This window comes from Nicotiana tabacum, chromosome 22 (assembly GCF_000715075.1).
Source record: "Nicotiana tabacum cultivar K326 chromosome 22, ASM71507v2, whole genome shotgun sequence".
In the NCBI taxonomy this organism is placed as follows: Eukaryota; Viridiplantae; Streptophyta; class Magnoliopsida; order Solanales; family Solanaceae; genus Nicotiana; species Nicotiana tabacum.
The window spans coordinates 28797711-28817482 of record NC_134101.1 but is presented as its reverse complement, the minus strand read 5'-3'; the positions used below and the strand labels follow the sequence as shown (position 1 = coordinate 28817482).

The 19772-nt window shown below is 34.6% G+C and overlaps 1 protein-coding gene and 1 pseudogene across 1 annotated transcript; both read right to left on the bottom strand.

The window, feature by feature from the left end:
• Window positions 1-1455: 1455 nt before the first annotated feature.
• On the bottom strand, window positions 1456-5831 carry LOC107779349 (sucrose transport protein SUC2-like; annotated as a pseudogene).
• A 1322-nt stretch (window positions 5832-7153) lies between these two features.
• Window positions 7154-16208, bottom strand: LOC107779345 (protein PSK SIMULATOR 1). The gene is made up of 13 exons (XM_075244290.1): window positions 15874-16208; window positions 14744-15313; window positions 13690-14015; window positions 13493-13585; window positions 13304-13394; window positions 12404-12497; window positions 11304-11401; window positions 11075-11144; window positions 10860-10954; window positions 8790-8906; window positions 8599-8675; window positions 8244-8288; window positions 7154-8156 (listed from the first exon to the last, which is right to left on the bottom strand). The coding sequence occupies exons 2-13, from the start codon at window positions 15068-15070 to the stop codon at window positions 7655-7657; spliced, it is 1935 nt and encodes a 644-aa protein (XP_075100391.1). The 5' UTR covers window positions 15071-15313; window positions 15874-16208; the 3' UTR covers window positions 7154-7654.
• Window positions 16209-19772: the final 3564 nt, after the last annotated feature.

Sequence of the window (19772 nt, the reverse complement as noted above, 5' to 3'; positions counted from 1 at the left end):
GAGCAGTAAATAAATCTCCCGTCAATGATTCAAGATAGCGAATAATAGAGGGTGATTTAAACCCAATATATATTTCTAACCTTCTTTGGGGGCCCATCTTACTGCGTTGTGGTGGTGCTACTGGCACATATACAGCACATCCAAAAATTTATAGATGGGCAATATTTGATTCATGACCAAAAACTAATTGTGACGGAGAATATTTATTATAATGTGTTAGTCTGAGACGGATAAGTGATGTTGCGTGCAAGATAGCATGGCCCCAAACAGTAGTGGAAAATTTTATTTTCATAAGTCGTGTTCTTATTATCAATTACAGTCGTTTAATAAATGACTCTACAGGGCCATTTTGAGTATGAACATAAGCTACAGGATGTTCAAATTTTATTCCAACTGATAGACAGTAATTATCAAAAGCTTGAGATGAGAATTCTCCAGCATTATCAAGGCGAATAGCCTTTATAGGATAATTTGGGAATTGTGCCTTTAATCGAATTATTTGGGCTAATAACTTTGCAAACGCCAGGTTGCGAGATGATAGTAGGCAAACATGAGACCATCTTGAAGATGCATCTATTAGGACCATAAAATATCTAAACAGCCCTCTTGGTGGGTGAATAGGTCCACATATATCCCCATGTATATGTTCTAAAAAGGTAGGGGACTCAATGCCAACCTTCATTGGTGATGGTCTAGTGATCATTTTGCCTTGATAACAAGCATCACAAGAAAATTCATCATTTGTAAGAATCTTCAGGTTCTTTAATGGATGCCCACTCGAATTTTTGGTAATTCGTTTCATCATTATTGATCCAGGATGGCCCAAACGGCCATGCCAAAGCACAAAAGTATTTGAATCAGTAAACTTCTGGTTTACGATAGAGTGTGTTTTAACTGTACTAATCTTTGAATAGTATAAGCCAGAAGATAAAGTTGGTAACTTTTCTACAATGCATTTCTGGCTAGAAATATTCTTTGCAATACAAAGATATTCCACGTTCATTTCATCTATTGTCTCAACATGATACCCATTTCGACGGATATCTATAAAACTCAATAAGTTTCTTCGGGACTTGGAGGAGAATAATGCATTGTCTATAATAAGTTTTGTTCCCTTAGACAAAAATACAATAGCTCTTCCGGAGCCTTCAATCAAACTTATATTACCAGAAATTGTAGAAATATTTGTTTTTTCCTTATGCAAATAAGAAAAGTATTTTTGATATTTGAATATGGCATGAGTTGTTCCACTATCAATTACACAAATATCTTCATGATTGGTCTTTGATCCAAATATAATTTGAGGATTATCCATATTCTTCAAAATGACATAAACAAAATAAATATGATAGTAAAAATTATTATCAAAGCATAACTTTTATTTATGTACAACAATTACATAACTATACTATCTACTACAAACAACAAAAATTTAAATATTTACATTTCTACATATTCACTACCGATCACATGAGTTGTTTCTCCTTCTGGGAGTGCAAAATAATCAGCTACATCCAAATGCATGAAGTCTAAACTATCTTCAGAAATAAAATTTGCTTCAGCATTTTTCTGTCTTTTTCAGGGAGGCTTGATACAGCTCAACCAGGTGCTTTGGCGTACGACATGTATGTGACCAGTGCCCTTTTCCTCCACATCTATAGCATGCATTTTCTGGCTTTGCTTCTTGCACCGCTTCATGCTTTTGTTCCTTCATTTTCCACTGCTGGTGGTGAGGAGGGTTCTTTGGTGCATTGTTATTACCACGATTAGAGTTTCCTCCCCGACCACGGCCATGACCACAACTGGGGCCACGTCCTCTTCCACGCTTAGCTTGGTCGAAGTTCGTCTTACTCACTTCAGGGAATGTACAAGAACCAGTAGGTCGGCTTTCATGGTTTTTCATTAATAGCTCATTATGTTGCTCGCCTACAAGAAGATGTGAGATAAGTTCAGAATATTTTTTAAATCCCATCTCTCGATATTGCTGCTGCAGGAGCATATTCGAGGCATGAAAAGTGGTGAAAGTTTTCTCCAATATATCATGATCAGTAATATTATCACCACATAGTTTCAATTGGGAAATAATTCTGAACATAGCAGAATTATACTCACTGATAGATTTAAAATCTTGTAACCTTAGATGAGTCAAATCATAACGTGCCTGTGGAAGAACGACCATATTCAAGTGGTCATATCTATCTTTCAAATTATTCCACATTATGACTGGATCTTTAACAGTAAGATATTCCATTTTCAGGCCCTCATCAAGGTGATAGCGTAGGAATATCATTGCTTTGGCACGGTCTTGGTTTGATGCCTGATTTTTATCTTTGATGGTGTCTGCCAGACCCATCGCATCAAGATGAATTTCGGCATCAAGCACCCAAGACATGTAGCTTTTGTCCGATATATCCAGGGCTACAAACTCAAGTTTAGAAAGATTTGACATTATTTAGAAAAAAGTTCGTTCCTCTGATACTTTCAAAGTATTTTCTCGAGATGGCAGAGTCCCGTGTTGATAACGTGTTATAAAATAAAAACTGTAAAGTAAAGACAAGTATAGAGAGAAATTGATATATTATTCAAACTTCAAACTTATGTACATAATGAACTGAAAACTCCTCTATTTATAGAAGAAAGGAAGCAGCTGCGAGGCTTTTCAGGAAGCAGCTGCAAGGCTTTTCTTTAGCTGCTTGTAAGCTGTCTGCATGAGCTGCTTGCAACATGCCTGTTTAATAAGAAGCTGCTGCAAATTATTTCATTGAGCTGCTTGCAACCTGTCTGCATCAGCTGCTTGTAGATAAACTTCAACAGAGTACTAAATAGATAATCTTTTTCAGGAAGATTATCTATAGTGAAGTAATAAATGAACATCCACAATATAATTATTTTCATAACAGAAAGGCTTTTTTTAGTTGTTAGCCTGTAATTTCATAATCCTTTCTCTTTGTCCTTTAGTTTACTCAGTAACCAAACACTCATTGTGTTTTATCTCAAAGTGCAAATTTAACTTTTTTATGAATTATATGTTTATTAATTTCTAAAAAATTAAAAATAAAAGAAAATCTACGGTCACGGGGCCAGCGGCGAATTCAGTATTTAAACTCTATGGGTTTAAGTTTAAAAAATTTTAACACAAAACCCATTATATTTTTAAAGTTATGGGTTCATATCTATTATTTTTACAATTTTAATGAATTTTTACACATAATATTTTACTCTGCGTCAAAAGTTACGGAAAAAAAACATTTAAGTAATGCAATGTGGCTTATCATATTACGCACTTAAATGCATTACTTAATTGTTTTGTGTTAAAAGTAGCAAATTACAGATACTACAAATAATAGAAGAACTCTCAGCTAGAGGAATTCCCGTAACAGCAATAAGAAGCAAGGCACTGACCTTTGACACCTTGATCCGGCGGCAGAAGATCGCCGTCGCCGCCGTATCGCCGTGATTTCTCTGCCATTTTTGTAACCAAAACAGTCATGGCCAAGCAAATAGCCAAGATGAAATTGACAATCCCCCATAGCCTTTTTGCACCACCTAGCCACTTTCCAACACACTCCATCCCTAGTGACATTAAGCATAGCACACATGAGCTCAACAGAAGCCCAAATACACCTGCATTTACTCCTTTATTGTATAGATTCCCGTCCCGAACTGTGCCCCCATATACCTGTCCAAACAAAGAAAGAAAAAAAAACGAGTAAGATGCATAGTGTAAAAAGTTAATTTTAATTCTAAAAAAATTGTAACCTTTAAAATTCTGAGTCAGTAGTCTTTTAACTTTACAACTCCCACTTAGGGTATAATTCTCAAAATCTAAAACTCTCCTTTTTTAAATTAATACTATATCAGTCTAGTGACATCCTATAAACTGAAAGATGTCAAACTCTCATAAAAGTTCAATGGGTAACTTGATAGAAGTAGTAGAACCGATTAATATGTCATATATAAAAGTGGTTCTTTAACTAGTTTTGGAGGTAAGGCTTTAATTATGGCCCCTCTGTGATGTACTAATTTTTTGTTATTAATAAATAATGTAAGGGATAATGTCAAACCTCACGCCACAGGAAGTGAAAGCTTAGGTGGATGATTTGAATAAAAAGAAGTATATGTATATGTCATATTAAATATTCAACAAGAAATAATATCTTTTTATATAATCCTTATATTATTACTAATCTCTGCATTACAATCTTGCATGACTTTGTCTTTAAACCAAATCGACAAGTATAAATAAAAATGTAGAAAGACAAACTAAAAAGAAAAGTAAGACAATACTTCTAATTAAATACCTCTTTGCCCATCCAATCAGTGCCATACAAGGTGAATGGAAACCAAGCAATCCAGTTCACAGCTGTGACCATTAGAAGAATCCACACTGCTCTTGGCAAATGCTTTAGAGCTTCAAACATCTCTCCAAAAAACAACAATCCTCCTTTTTTTCCTGATGCACCCAAATACTACTCACTGTTAATGAAATCTTTCTGTGGCAGCCCTTTTTCATCCACAGTTGTTAAGGCTAAGGTTGTTAAACTGAGCAATAAAACTACTGAGATGAGAAAACAGCTCTTTAGGTTTGCACATTGAGCATCACAGGCTTCTGTCTTTGTAAAGGTGAAAATGGTGTAGAGGTGAGATTATGAACCGGCGGCGTTCCCCAGAACGCCTCCGACCGCCATGAAGAATGCGTAGCAAGACTGTGCCGTCCTTATCCGACCGGCTTTTCCGCCGGAGAGGTCAGCCAAGAATGCTCTGCACGGACCCTGCATTCAAAATTCGTTCAACAAACCATATACGGTCAAAATTCTCTATAATCGTTTGTTCTGATATTTGTTTGCTGTTATACCTAAACTATTAAGAAATTCCAGCAATATTGTAACTTTCATAGCGTCATATGCGAACATCACGCTCCAAAAACTCCTCCAAAGAGTTCCAAGTGGCAGTACATATGGAATAAAAATTTGAGTGAATAGGTTAAACTCCTCCCCCTCCCTTAAGTATCACTATTTTACGAGTTTCATACCTAAACTATAGGGTGTACATAGAATGCCCTGTTAGAAACGGCTAGGTGAGCTCTTTTTTAAATTTTTTTTATCGCCCCACGCGCCTCTCAACAAGTTATCTATAACATTTTGCCATATATAAGATCGATAGTTTGTGATCAACTTATGTATCTTTATTATAGAAATTACTAGTAATTGACCTAAGAATATAAAAAGAAATTTCAATATGAGCATATTAAAGTGAAGCTCTAATTTCATTTACCTGTAACATGTTGTTAGCGACATCAAGGTACCAAAACCCAACGATAAAAGTAATAATGCCAAGAGTCTTAGTTTTTGTATCAAGAGGATCACCAAAAGCATGACCAATATCAGCAGCAAAGCCAATGAAGATGACAGCGACGGCGACGAGGGAGGAGCCGGCGACATTGAAAGGCCGACGGCGGCCAAAGGTGGAGGAGAGGTTGTCACTTAAGTAACCAACCACAGGCTGAACAATCATTCCAGAAATAGGTCCACAAAGCCATATAATTGAAGCATATCTATGTGGAATACCAAGAAGCTGTAAATAAGGAGTTAACAAAGAGAGCTGAAGTGCCCATCCGAATTGAACTCCAGCAGCTATGGATGCCACCATTACTATCTTCCAACGTGGCGGCAGTACTGGAACAGCTGAATATGGTTGTTGAACTTCACTCTCCATTGAAATATCAATCCGTGTTTAAGTTATGTATGACTTAGTCTACAAAATTATGAAAATATTTAAAACAAATTATATGCATCTAAATAAAAAAAGGGCAACTCTGTGCTCTAAGTTATAGCGCGGGGTCTGGGGAATATATGTATCTAAATGATTGGATTGAAATTGATTAAAAGATTTAATGTTAATAAGTGAGCGGCTAAAAATGTATGTTGCTCCTATTTTAATTGGGTTATTATTTATTAGACTAAAATAAAAAATATGATATAAGAAAATACTATCGGAAAGTTATTTTTTTTCCGGTCGCTAAGATTTTTGTGTGAGTTAGTGAAAGTTTTATGGTTTTTGTGAGAAAATATAGTTATATGACTTTGGTGAAAAAAAATATCGTTATATGACCATTTGTGAAATTTACCCCTATAATATTAAATAGAGATTTATAACCATGTTGATTTTGTTGTATTATAATGATGAAAGAAGGATATTTTTTGTGTATTTTATAATTAATATGATTGATCATAATATATAAGAAAGGAAATAATGTCTTGTTCCTATAATGGATTAAGATTTTCAAGAATATTTGAGCTCAGCTCGGCCTAGCTATGCTACTGAACTAGATTGGTTTCTGTAACAAATTAAAGTCGAGCTTTGGCCAAAGAGAATATTGGCATTCTAACATGCCAAAACAAAAAACAAAAGTCATATTAACATATTCTCACGTTACACAAAACAAAATCACAAGAAGAAATGTGTTTCAGTCTCAATCTCATCTTCGGCTATATAAAGGATGAAAATGCATGAGAAGGATAATGGGAAAGCTTCAATACCTGTTACGGTACTGAAAAAGGAAAAACGTAATAGAGAGAGAGGAGATATTCTTATTCTCTCTTCCTTCTTTTCTTTTTCTTTTCTTAAAATGTACAATAACTCTGAGAGCGAAAAAGATCTCTGGCGCCCCTGTAGAGCGCCAGATAGAAAGAAAAAGAAACGCTCTTTCTCTTCTCCAGTTCTTGATCTCTGTTTTATCTTTCTTTTTTCTTTTTTCTTTTCTGGATTCTTCTAATGGAAATGGAAGAAACCAAAAATGGAATCTACCTCTTCCTGCTCTAGATTTCCCTGAGACAAGAAAATTCAGGAGTGTACCGTGACTTTGGTCTTTTTAAACGGAAGTCCAGTTATTAAAGAGATTGTCATTCTTTTGCAGCAGACACGCTATATTGGGCGATACAACAAACATATACACTGTCTATACTATTTAACTAAGTAGCTATATATTCAGAAAATTACGCAACACAGCAAACACATCCACATTTGTAGGAATAAAAGTGTATTTATCTTCGAGAAAACCCAAGAACCAAAAAAAAAAAAAAGAACGTAGACGTAGCAATCACTTGCTTATGGCCTGAAAATACTCTCCACTAATAAGGAACAAAGGATTATATAGGAGAAACAAAGAACAAGCTTTTGACTATTAAAGGAAAAAATAATATAGAACAACATTCTGTACATACGATGATGGAATTGTGGGAGTCACATCAATTCACCTCTACTAAAAAGCTCAGCTCTATCAAATTTCCCCCACCCCCCTATCCGCCAGCTCTCCCGAGAGGTTTCAAGGTACCAGATAGCTCAACCAAGCCTGTATCCCATGTATTTTGTTTTTAGAAAACGGAAAAGACAGACAAAAAATCACTTTCACTCATCATAGTACCCTAAATTTACTGGAAAAATTGCAGCAGAACAGATTGCAGAACTTCAACGTGTTTCTGACATCTGATTCACCAACACAAACTAAGTCGTAATACAAGGCACCAGAGGAAGATGATCGGCTCAGCTCGCGCAGAAAGGCAGCCATTTCAGCGGAAAATAATCAAATGCAGTAGAAAGACGACGCATCAAATAAAAGATCCCTCTCTGCCAATGCAGCTATAATATTGTACCATTATGAACCTCGAGTGGTGTCCACTCTGTCAATGACGTCCAAAGCTTTGAGTCGGTCAATGTCAAAGTCGATCACTGGAACAGAAGAGGGTCTCCTGATGGGAAAGGGGTCCTTCCTAGTTTCTCTTATAGGGGAATGGTTACTACTCTTACTCAGCCTATGGAACTTGCTCAACCTTGTTCTTGCTGTATCGAATTCTTGAGACTTGCTAATTCCAGGAGTCAGTTTTCTCTTGCTTACATCCCGAAGCATTTCTTGGTCTTCAACAGTTAATGCGGGAGACGGAGAACTTGGCTTGTGTGTTAACTGATTCATCTTTTGATTAGGGTAATAGCTTGGAGATTTCACAGGAGATCTAATTCCACCGTTTGGAGCATTTCTTGACAGAGTGACAAGATGATGAAGCCACACCACCAGTTCAAGAATATACGCTTCGGTTTTCTCCTTATCGGCATGATAGAGTGTCTCAATTCTAAGTAGATCAGTCTGGCCAGCAGGTTTCCTGTGCATTTCAGACCAAATGAGTATACATGCTTTCCATAAAACTGGTTCAAGCAGTTAAGAACAAGTTTCATTCAGTTGAGCTCACCCGGTATTTGCCCATTCTCCAACCCATCCAAAGCCATGGTGGGCCCTGCAACAATTTTCATTAACACTGTGTAACAATGATGGAAATAACAATCTGAACTAGAACAGTCAAAGGAGAGAATAGTTGAAATACGCCAAGGTATAATGTTCAATTTAGCTCATGTAAAATCTATAAGGACAACCTCCAAACAAACAACCCCCTGAATTAAGAGTCTCAAGAAAACTCAAATTAGAATTCCTTTTACCAACTAACATAGTATAGCTGACCAGAAAGTACCTCAGACTAAGAAACATATGAAGAATCATGGCAAAACTGTAAGCAACGAATAATACATTGTAAGGCATCGTATTTTTACTTGGTTGTATTGGTTGCCATGGGAACAAGCCACTGCAGTGTTTTCTCCATTTCAGCTTTGATTTGTTGCACAGTTAACTGCACCAAAAGAATATTTAGAATGTTACTAACATTCAATTACCTAGAAGGAAGAAACTTGCACCCCCTTCCCCCCTTTCCCCACACACACAAAAACCTTAAACGAGAAAACACCTCTTCCTTGAGCTGGAACGATTGCAGTTTGAATCGCAAAGCTGACTTTATGCTTGGTGGCAACCCTTGGTATAAAGCATCTCTTGTATTTGGGGGAACCGAACCTGATCGAGTAACCTGATCATGTAAAATGTGGTACTCTCATTTTGTATTTTCCAATTAGAAATATGTCAACAAATAACTAAATTTAAAAATATTTTTTTAAAATGTTCTGACAACCTAGTAGGTTAACATGGATGCTACTCCAAAATACCAATTAGTTACAATTTCAGCAAGATTATAAAAACTGTAAGCTATATGATCCCATTACTTAAGGGACCTTTACTGACTAAAGAAACAATGTATTTGGCTGTCTAGTGAGAATCTTTTAAGAAAAGTATAAACCTTCAAGAATTTGAGGCAGTCTCCAAATTCCAACATGGGTAATGATTCACCTAGAGTGACCAACAATTGACTTCCAAACATTTACAAGTGTCAACTATGAGGCATATTAGCCAGCTATGCACGAGGACCAGAACGTTTGGGGTGACAAAGAAAAGATTACATCTTTATTCAAACAAACAAGTCAAAAAATCAAAATCAAATAAAAAAGAAATAGGGTGCTTAAGTTGATGTGTAATAGGCCCACCTAATAATAATCCAACATCTTTGGACAACAACACAACAATAATTACGCCTCAATCCAAACAAGTTGGGGTCAGCTATATGAATCCTCATCAGCTATGTTACTTCATTTAAACTCATCTCGCGCCAATATTATACAAAATATTATTTAAAAAGTACTAGAAGTTCTTTATATTTTCCACTGACATATAACTCTCTGAAAGTCTAAACAACTCCTCGAAAAGCATACGACATAAAACAAAAGTGCCAACATAACTAAAACATTTTCTCAACTAATAGGTATTTCCTATAGTCCTATATATATATATCTTCTCCTTTCATTGTGCTTTACATTTCGCTAAGTTTGCACGGATCCTAAGAAATTTTGCATGGATCCTAAGAAATTGTAGGTCCTTCGAGAAAATTTACTTTCGAGTGATTTTAGGTCTACCTTGTCCCTTTTAAACAAACACCTTCACTCCTCATGGTTTCACATCTATAAACCAGTGCATCTTGGCAGCCGACACAAGACATGACCATACTATTTCAAGCAGCCTTCTCTGATTTTATCCTCGATGTGCACTACTTGAACGTTCTAGCGAATTTTGTCATTGCTAATCTTGTCTAGCCTTGTATGACATCACATCCATCTTATCTATGCAATATTCATCTTGTGGATGTGTTGGACTATAGCAGCCCAACATTCACCCCCATGTAACATTGTTGGTCTTATAATTATTCTATAAAATTTACCTTTCACTTTCACTTTAGTAGGCATCCTTATAACATAACACCCCCGTAGCACTTCTCATTACGAAAGGATGGGTTGGCTCTGATACCACAGTAGCGCTTCTCCCTTTTAACTATCTGACTTTGATTCTATTCTATGTGTAACGTCTTCATCTAAGAGTAAGTGGATGAAATAGTGAAAACCATGAACGCATTTAGAGTAAGAATTCAAAATTCAAATGCCTTCTATAAAGAATCAACACCTTAAAGTATTGCTTTCTAACAATGAGCAAGCTAATCTTGGGACTTCCATTTATCGCTTTCAAATTCTAGTCATGATATGAATTTCACAAATTCAATGGCAATTTGAATATTCTCAATGTGGCAGATTGTGTGGCATTTGTTTGTGGTCCCAATTAATGCACCTCCATCCTTCATTGTAAGTTTGTAACTTCAAAAAGAGATGAGAGAATACAGCTCTATGAAAGAAGAAAATGAGATGAGAGCATATATATTGGGATTAAGATGATGATCAACTGAGAGTAAACAGAACATTAACGAGGAAGATAAATGTTCGATATATTTATGACAAGAAACAAAAAAAGGTATTTTAGCTTAAGGGGGAATTATATCCACTTTTTTCCACGTTCCATAAAGGATATGAATGAAGGCAAAAGATTTAATGAGAGTGTCAACAATGCAGCTTCTCGAATAATTGTATGTGCATAAGATGCTTACAAGTGTATCAATCTGAGTAATGATATTCGCATAATGTAATGCAAGACCAGCAGATCCTAATCTCTGATGGTTGTTTTTTATTGGTCGGTCTCCATCTGCAAGGTTCAGTAAAACTATAGCAATCAGGTCAAAAAATTTATAATTCGGTAAAACAGTTTTGTATAACAGGCCAAGAACCATGATAAAAAGTTAAGTTGAAGTTTCAAATGCATTACCAGTGCTGCCAAATGCAGCATGGATCTCCAAATGGAGGAAGTGAACAATGTCAACGAGCTTTTCCATCACCTTCAATTATGGCAAAGCACATATTAGTACAGTCAATTGAAAGGAACCTCAGTGGTTTTTCTTAAACAAGTCCACCCATCTTGTTCAGCAAGTGGAAACCACATTACAAGTATTGAATAATAGAATAAATGAGAACACAAAGCAGCACTAACTTGCTACCTCTTCCAATACCCTGGACCAGAGAGACTTCTTTTTCAAGCTTTTAACATGTTTCTTTTGACTTTTCAACTCTGCTCTCAAAATTGCAAGGCTATCTCCTGCATATTTATACGTTAAAACAGTATTTAAAAAAACATAAAAAAATAGTATGAAGAAAATAGATACAAAAGATAAAAGTAAAAGAAGATAATGCAAGAATAACCAAGAGGAAGCTGGATAAGGAAACAAAGGTCTCACGTCCCATAGAATCACATGAAGTTGGAGAAACAATCTATACACCAACTAAAAGTACGGAATAGCCTCAACAACTAGAATTCCCTTACACAGGGCAAACAAAAAGTTAAAGTAACCACTCCAGAAAACAATGTCCTAAATGCTGTCGGGAATCAGTAAGACGCCTGCATAGCGTACATGCTAGTTTCCTATAGACTTAAGGTCTTTTTGGTTTGCATTAGTTATCAAATTTGATGATGATTTTTTACCAAATATGATTGATATTTTGCAATCAGATAGAAGATCTGATTTTATTAAATAAGAACTAAACATTGCTTTGATGAAGAGTAGGTAGTTTGCCTATGACCTATCTCGGCCTCCCACTGGAGCATCTAGCAAGGAGCGGACAGTATAGGACCATGTGATTGAAAATTTGAAACAATTGAGAGAAAATTAGAGGGATGTCAAAAGAAGGAAAGAGATAAAGATCAAGGGCACTCTCTTGAGAATTTTAACGGATTAATATTTAGGTATATATACCATCTCTTTTTTTGTCCTTTCAAACAAAGAAAAGTGACTAAAGTTTTTCTCTTTAGAATCGTGTTACGTCTAATTCCTATCTAGCTATAAAACGACGACAGAGTCTACCTGTTCAAGATTTCTCCATTAGGATATTTGTCGCACCCCATGGAAACCCCAAGAAGGAGTGCTCCGTCTAGGCCCACAACACCTCAAATGTTGGTAAGTTACTAATGACATGACAAACTGGAGGCAGTTCATTGTAGAAAATAGTTTATATAAACTTTGAGAATGAATTATTCCTAGACAGATCAGCTGCTTTAAAATAGAAGCTAAAAACACAAAGAGAGTATCTGTGGAGAGATGACCTCTCTGAGTAGCATTTGAAGTATCCTCTTCTTGAACTTTACGTCGACAATCTTGCTCAATTCTGTCCAATGCATGCAATTCATGGTACAGTTCCTGCGAAAGGCATAATAATTAAAATTAACTAAGATCAGATAGTCTTGTCTACTTTTTTCTTTTACTTTTTTCGAAAAAGAAGAATTTAGCAATTGCGAGAAAGGTGTAATGCAACGAGATGTCTTCGCTTTCATAAAGTGTTAAGTAATAAGAAGGCAACAATGCTTGCACTCCAAGCATCCATGATAAGCATGAAGCTATTAAATCCCATTAAAATAGACAAGACTAATCTGCCATAGCGAATATAGAACTGACCTGTCCCGAGATGATCAAACAAAATTTTTGTAAGTTAGAATTGAATTTAATGGGCTTAATTGTAAAGAAGCACTCATTACCGACCAGATCCTGGAACAATCCATGAGAAACTCTTTAAGACAACTCCCATCAAGCATTTCTGCTCCTCGCACCCCCTCATTGCTATTGCACCAACTAACTCATTCTATCACTCTCTCTCACACACAATACATAGTATCATGGACTAACTTCTCAACCCATAACCCCATGGTCACCCACTTCACTGACCACTAGGATTGGATGCGCATTTGAAGGGTTGAAATACTTGTTGTACAGATCAGAGGAACTTCTTTTAATTGTTGGAATACATATGAGATTCTGCATTGATGCTTTTCATGAAGAATAAGTTTTTGTGTGAAGTTCTCTACTTTTATATCTATATTGTATACCAGAGCCCTTCACATCAATAACTTTATTTTAATTTATCAAAGAAAATGGAAAGATAATGAAAGAAATAGGAAAAAAAAGAAGAAAAAAAGGTCGAGAAATATAGAGGTTGAGATGGAACTTACAGCTGAATACTGTACCAAGGTCATTAAATGCAGCATCACAGACTCGGCTTCTTCTTTTAATTGTTTATGAGGTGTCAATTCTGATTCCAACCTGAATGTAATGGAATGAACTACAGATGATGTGAAAATTCATTTCCGAAGCAGTAACAACAGAGCTAGCAAAACTGGACTAATGTTAGTTTTAAATACTTCTCAAAGTAGCGGTCTAAGTTGTGCCATTGAGGATCTTTGCAACTATTTCCAAAGCGAACCACTTCACAAGAGAATATTTTCAGCTCATCCCTGTCAAATTACAACAAGCATCTCAGTGTTGAGCAAAAAGAAATTGAAAGTAGCATGTGATATATGAATGTTCATGCAAAAAGCTATTTCAGACTCTTTAGCACCTTTTGTCTGCTGCAGCAATTCTCAAGAGTTCATCCATATCTTTTGATATCAACCGCTGCACACCTTCAGAAGGGAGCACCACCTCCTTCAAATGCTTAATGTTCTCTTTTGAAAGGGAATACATAAGATTGGCGCCCTTGACAATTGTATTTGCCACTTCAAATGCCAAAATTGAAATTTTATTTCCCTTGGTTGCCATGCTGGACGCAAAGCCACCACTTAGGCTTAAATTTGTCATGCTGCTACCTAGCGTGTCCAACACATCTACTGCCTTGCCAAGCCCCACCGTACCAGCTCTGCCCAAAAGTGAACTCACTTCTGAAACCTGTCAAGCAAATATAAAACAATTAGATATTACCATTTAGAAACATAACCAATAATTTTAATTGTTTGGAAATTAATACTCTGAATAAAACAAGAATTATTGCCAAAGGATGTCCAAAATAATCCTGTATGTACGTGTAAATTATATCGCCATCAATACCAAGTAAGAGTAAAGTAGCAGTGCAGCATCTTAAGTCAAAAAGTATAAAGAAAGCTGACCAGGGGATTTTATTTGATATGGAAGATTTCCAGATGGTTCGGGTTGCCATGTGTGATGCCTCACACCGTGAAGGAGGCACTGTTCAGCTGGGAATTTAGAAGACAAAGGAGAAGACGAAGAGTGTGGGATGTTGCTCCACTAGTACTCAGGTTGGTTACATGGAAAGAGATAAATAGAAGACCTTTTGAAGGGAAGGAAATGGTTTTGTACTTTGAGGAATAGCCTCTTGTCCCCTTTTTTGGTCCACCCATGTGATTCCAATTTGTATAGACGATTGGTGTCTTTCATAGAGAGTTACATTTCTTTGTAGATTCTCTACCTTTTACCACTTAAATTCAGGAGTTTTTATCATTCACCGTTGTATCTTCCTACAACCTATCTGACATTTGGTTATTGTCAAGACAGTAAAATTGAAATATTCTACATAATCACAAATATAATGAGGGGAAAAGGTAAGAAGCATCAGGTTATAGTCAAAGGAAATAACAACGAATAGGGTAACCACTCACCTTTGCCATGGCAACTTGCTTTGACCTTGTTGATCTGGTTTTATTTGATAAAGCCCTAGACAATCGAGGAATTCCATCATTGATATCATCCATATCAACCCCATGAGAAACTGCATTCAACTCCGGAAAAGAGAATGCTAGTTCACTCGGTTGTTTTTCTGCGCTTTCGCCCGGTGGAGATTGCATAGACTCATTATTAGCCTGTGTGGGCAACCTATGCGACTGATAAACTGTTCCAGCACCATAATTAAAGTGGCCGTTGACATGTGGAAGGCCACGACCTGTTGTATTCTCACTGGTGGCTCTTCTAGAGCAGAGGCCACCCATTGCCGTATAATGACCTTCAACCTACTTAAACCTCAATGTTTCCATCAAGATTTCAGTCAAAATTATATAAATAACTTAAGAAACTGCTGCAGCAGAGGACTGATCAAGGAAGCCACTTCAAGATTCTGTGCTCGAATGGGTCTAAATTATACCAATCAGATACTCGATATCAGCTACATGACCAAATTTACGATGGTCATCAACGTCCGAGCACAGGTACTAACTAAGTCAACTGACTCAAACCTGCAAACCATAACATAAGAAAACTCAATGTCAAAAAGCATATCCCCTTATCTCAATAAATTGGCAATAAAGTAATGCAACCACACACACACCCCCCCCCCCCAAAAAACAATTGGAGGAAATACTCAAAAATCAAACTTCAAAGCATATTCAAACAAAGGAAATAAATACAGAACAAGTAATGGAATCCAAATGGAACAATGTACCAGATAATTATTGCTAAAATTAGAGATTAGCAGACGATTTCAAATAACACCACTATATTGTCAGATGCCTCACAAGAAGCACTCTACTTGAACTACGTATAAGTCAAAATTTTAATTATCTAACTAAGTTTGCACTCACTGCCACAAATTAGCAGGCAGCTACTGATATAAAATCCTAGATCCGCGTATGTAGCATGAACTATACAGAAGCAACTGAAAACAAGTAAAAACTCATAACTTGTCTCATCAGTCAGAAGAACAAAAAAAAACACTTACATACTACATAATTACATAAACACAAACAGTTGTATGCAGATGCTAAAGAAGTTACAGAAAGAGGCAAAGCAAACTTACCAAGTAAGAGAAAAAGATAATAAATTGGATCTGAACAAAGACACAACAGATTCTAAAATCTTTAACCCCTTTATCAACAGGAACAAGATACACTTGAACAAGGTGAGAAATTAAGGGTAATACAAGTGATTAGTAGATTTATTTTTCTTGAATTTTTGGAGAGTATGAGGTGGGGAAGGGGAAGTTGAGACCCCCAAGTCAGACACGATAGAGTAGGCAAGGTTTCTCTCTCTCACACACACACACAGTTACCTATGTTCTTGAAAGACTAGTGACACTATCGAGTAGTAGGGTGGTGCCTGCTTGCTAACTATCGTCATTGGAAAAACAAACTTAATTTTGGCCTAAATTCTAAAATTAGTTATTTTAAGAAGTGTTTTTCTCAAAATTATTTTTCAAAAAAAATGGTTATGGTGATAAGAAGTTTGTGTTTGACTAATTAATTAGAAAAATACTTTTGAGCAATAATTAGTATTTGGACAAACTTTTAAAAATTATTTTTAAGTATATTTTTCTCAAGTGATTTTTACCTTCCTATACAATATTTAAAAACTTATTACCCACTACTCAAGTTTCAATTTAATTATATTGTCGTATACAATTTACCAATTATACAAATAAGTTTTAAATAAGTATCCATTTATATTATAAATCGAATAAGGAATATCAGTTATTTCCTTATCCCTTTACACTTGTCTTCTCTCTCTCTATTCGTCTCTCTAATCTCCTTCTCTATTTTTTCCCCCAATTTTTCTTCATTTGATGTTCTCTATTATTTTATGCTTTCTTGTTGTATAGAGTTTTAATGGAATTCATCAATGTATTTTAATCGTTTTAACTTAGCAACTTCCTTTTCATGTTGCACAATTGGTGTTCAAATTAAAATTGTCAATCAATAAATTTTGAGGGTGTTTGACTCTCCATCATTAACAGTCATTAAAAAGCTTTGAAACTTTGAAATCGAATTTGGGTTTTCAAAAATCATTATTTGTTTGAATTGGGTGTTGTTGCAAACAATTGAGAATACTGTTTGGAGTTTATATCTCAATTTTGAGGGTGTTTGGTGAATATTATACGTGATTTTGGCTTAATTTCATATTGAAACTCGAATAGGAAGAAGAAGAACACATGACATACAATATACTTATGAAATTGTAGTAAAGTTGTATGTAAATTGTATTCTGTTATAGTTTTTTTATTTTTTTATTTGAATATTGTATGGAAGTTAAAAATTAGTTGTATAATGTATGAATCGTTATATAAAATTTGTATTTAAGTTATCAATACTATCTTTTTACATAAAGTTGTTAATATGTATCAAAATGGTATTAAGAGATGAAGTTTTGATTGGAATTTAAGAGAGGATCGTTAATACTATCTTTATTTTAAGTTGTTGTCACTTAAATTAACATTTATCGCGTGATTTTTTTTTTATTTCATTAGTAAGTGATAGAATAAAATAAAAATAATATTCCATTTTTACTAAATAAATACCAGGAAAACAAAATAATAGCAAAACTAAACCAAATAGTGTATGACGATTGACGCTGACAATTAAGGAAATATATTTATTTGTCTTCTGTTTCGTCATGCACTTCTATAAACTACAATAGTATAAAATATATAAATATGTTTTCTTAATTTATCCATCAGATTCCAACTTCATTTTCTAATTACAATATTGTTTAATGATGCTTTACTATTTCTTTTGTGTGGGGCGGTTTTTTAAAGAGAAAGAAAGAATCATTTTGAGGGTTGTCCGTTAAACAGTTGATTAGGAGGAGTACTTATTTGCAAAATAACAAAAGGAATGGTTAAGAAGAAGTATGACCGCCACCTGTTATTTGTTTTGTGCTTAATCTAGTTTTAATTAATTTTTGGCAAAATGGTAAAGTGCGAAGAATAAGTAGAAAAATGCTGGAACAAAGTGATCATTCACAAATTTTATTGAGAGAGAGAGTGATAAAGAATGAAAGAAAAACCGATGAGAGAGGCGTGAGTAAATGGGAAAGAGGATTGGAGAGAAAAAGGAAAAGAATATAACTGAATCCTCTAATTTAAGGCACTAATAATAGATTGTATATAATTTGTAAGTAATCATTATTTATGGTGGGTAATATACAAAACTAGGACAATTTTGGTAAATAAGTTTCAAATATTGTATAGGAAGGAAAAAATTCATTTCTCAAAAGTGCTTTAAAAGTATTTTTGGAGAGAATTTACTTTTTTCTGCTTCTCAAAAACTATTTTTGTTTCTCCTCAAATCACTTTTTTTTCCTTCTAAAGCTTGGCCAAACACCTCTTTTTTTTGGAAAAAAATACTTTTGGCCAAAAAAAGTACTTTTGACCCAAAAAAAAAGCTTAGCCAAACAGGCTATTAATTGAGTTGCTAATGTTTGACTTTCCGAGGAGTATTATTGAATTTTTTTAAAAAAAATAGTTTTTATTATAAGTTGTGATATTCCAGAATTTTTCATATTTTACATTTTTACAATTAATTGCATAAACTTATATCAAATAAAATAAGTGAACAATATTACTTTTTAAAAATTTTATATGTATCATAATTCATATATAAAATATGTAATTAACTATGGCTCTATTAGAGTTTGTACGGCGAGTAGCTTACATGTATCATAAATTAATATGTAAAATATATTTTAATTAACTGTGGCTCTATTAGAATTTGTATAGTGAGTAGTTTTTTATATGATATTGAATAATTTTTCTACATGCACTAGTTTTTAGAGTTCAATTCAGCTCAAGAACCATTTTCTTAATATGTTATTCAAGCCAAGTACTTCATGCTATTCAATTTTGATTCATTTTATATTACGTTACTATGCTTCATATGTCGAGCTTTTATGTATGACGTGTTACATATCAATTAAACGTATAACTATGTTATATCATCCTCATAAGATATTAAACTCATCATCACTTGAACTAACTTTTAGATTGGGTTAAACACCATATCCATTTCTATTAAAACTTGGGAAAGAATTGACTATAATTAAATGATAAAATTGTAATAAAGGATACATCAAGTATTTAATAAATTTGGCCAAAAACATTGCAAGTGAAGATTTTCAGGGATTTGCACCCGTACCTTATATTTGTGCTACTTTTTAACTTGTACCCTATTTTAAAAAATTATTGATTTGGTAGTTAGCTGACAAAAAGGTCTGTAATAATATGACAATTATACCCCTAACAAAAGATATAAAACTTACATCATGCATTAATCGCTTGATCTACAACCTCATTCATGAAAAAAGATCTCCTCCTCTTCTCTCAGCAGCTTTATCAAAAAACCAGAAACTTGAACCAAATTCATCTTCAAAATCACACTTGCATGAAGTTGTTTGACGGATATAGCATGAAGTTTTCACTTATGGATCTTCAAAAAATTTTCAAAACTTCAAATTTAATGCGTGAAGGATATAGAAAAAAGTTGTTTCATGCTTAAGTCTGAAGTTTTAATCGAATACAAGCTAAAACTTCATGCTAATGTAGCATGAAATTGTTTGCTAAAACTTCATGCTAATGCATGCTAAAGTTATTTATCCTGCAATCTATAATTTTGTCATGAATTTTATCCGAAACTTCAGCCTAAACATGCTGAAATTTTTTAGTTGATTTGCTAAAACTTCAGACTAAATATGCTTAAGTTTTTGTCGAGCAGTATGTAATTTTTTAATGAGTTTTTGCTAATGCATGCTGAAGTTATTCAGTTCATTTTCTAAAAGTTCATACCAAAACATGCTAAAGTTTTGTCCTGCAGTCTATAATTTTGTCATGAGTTTTATCCGAAATTTCAGTCTAAACAAGCTGAAGTTTTTTAGTTCATTTGCTAAAACTTTAAACTAAACATGCTTAAGTTTTTGTCTTGCAGTATG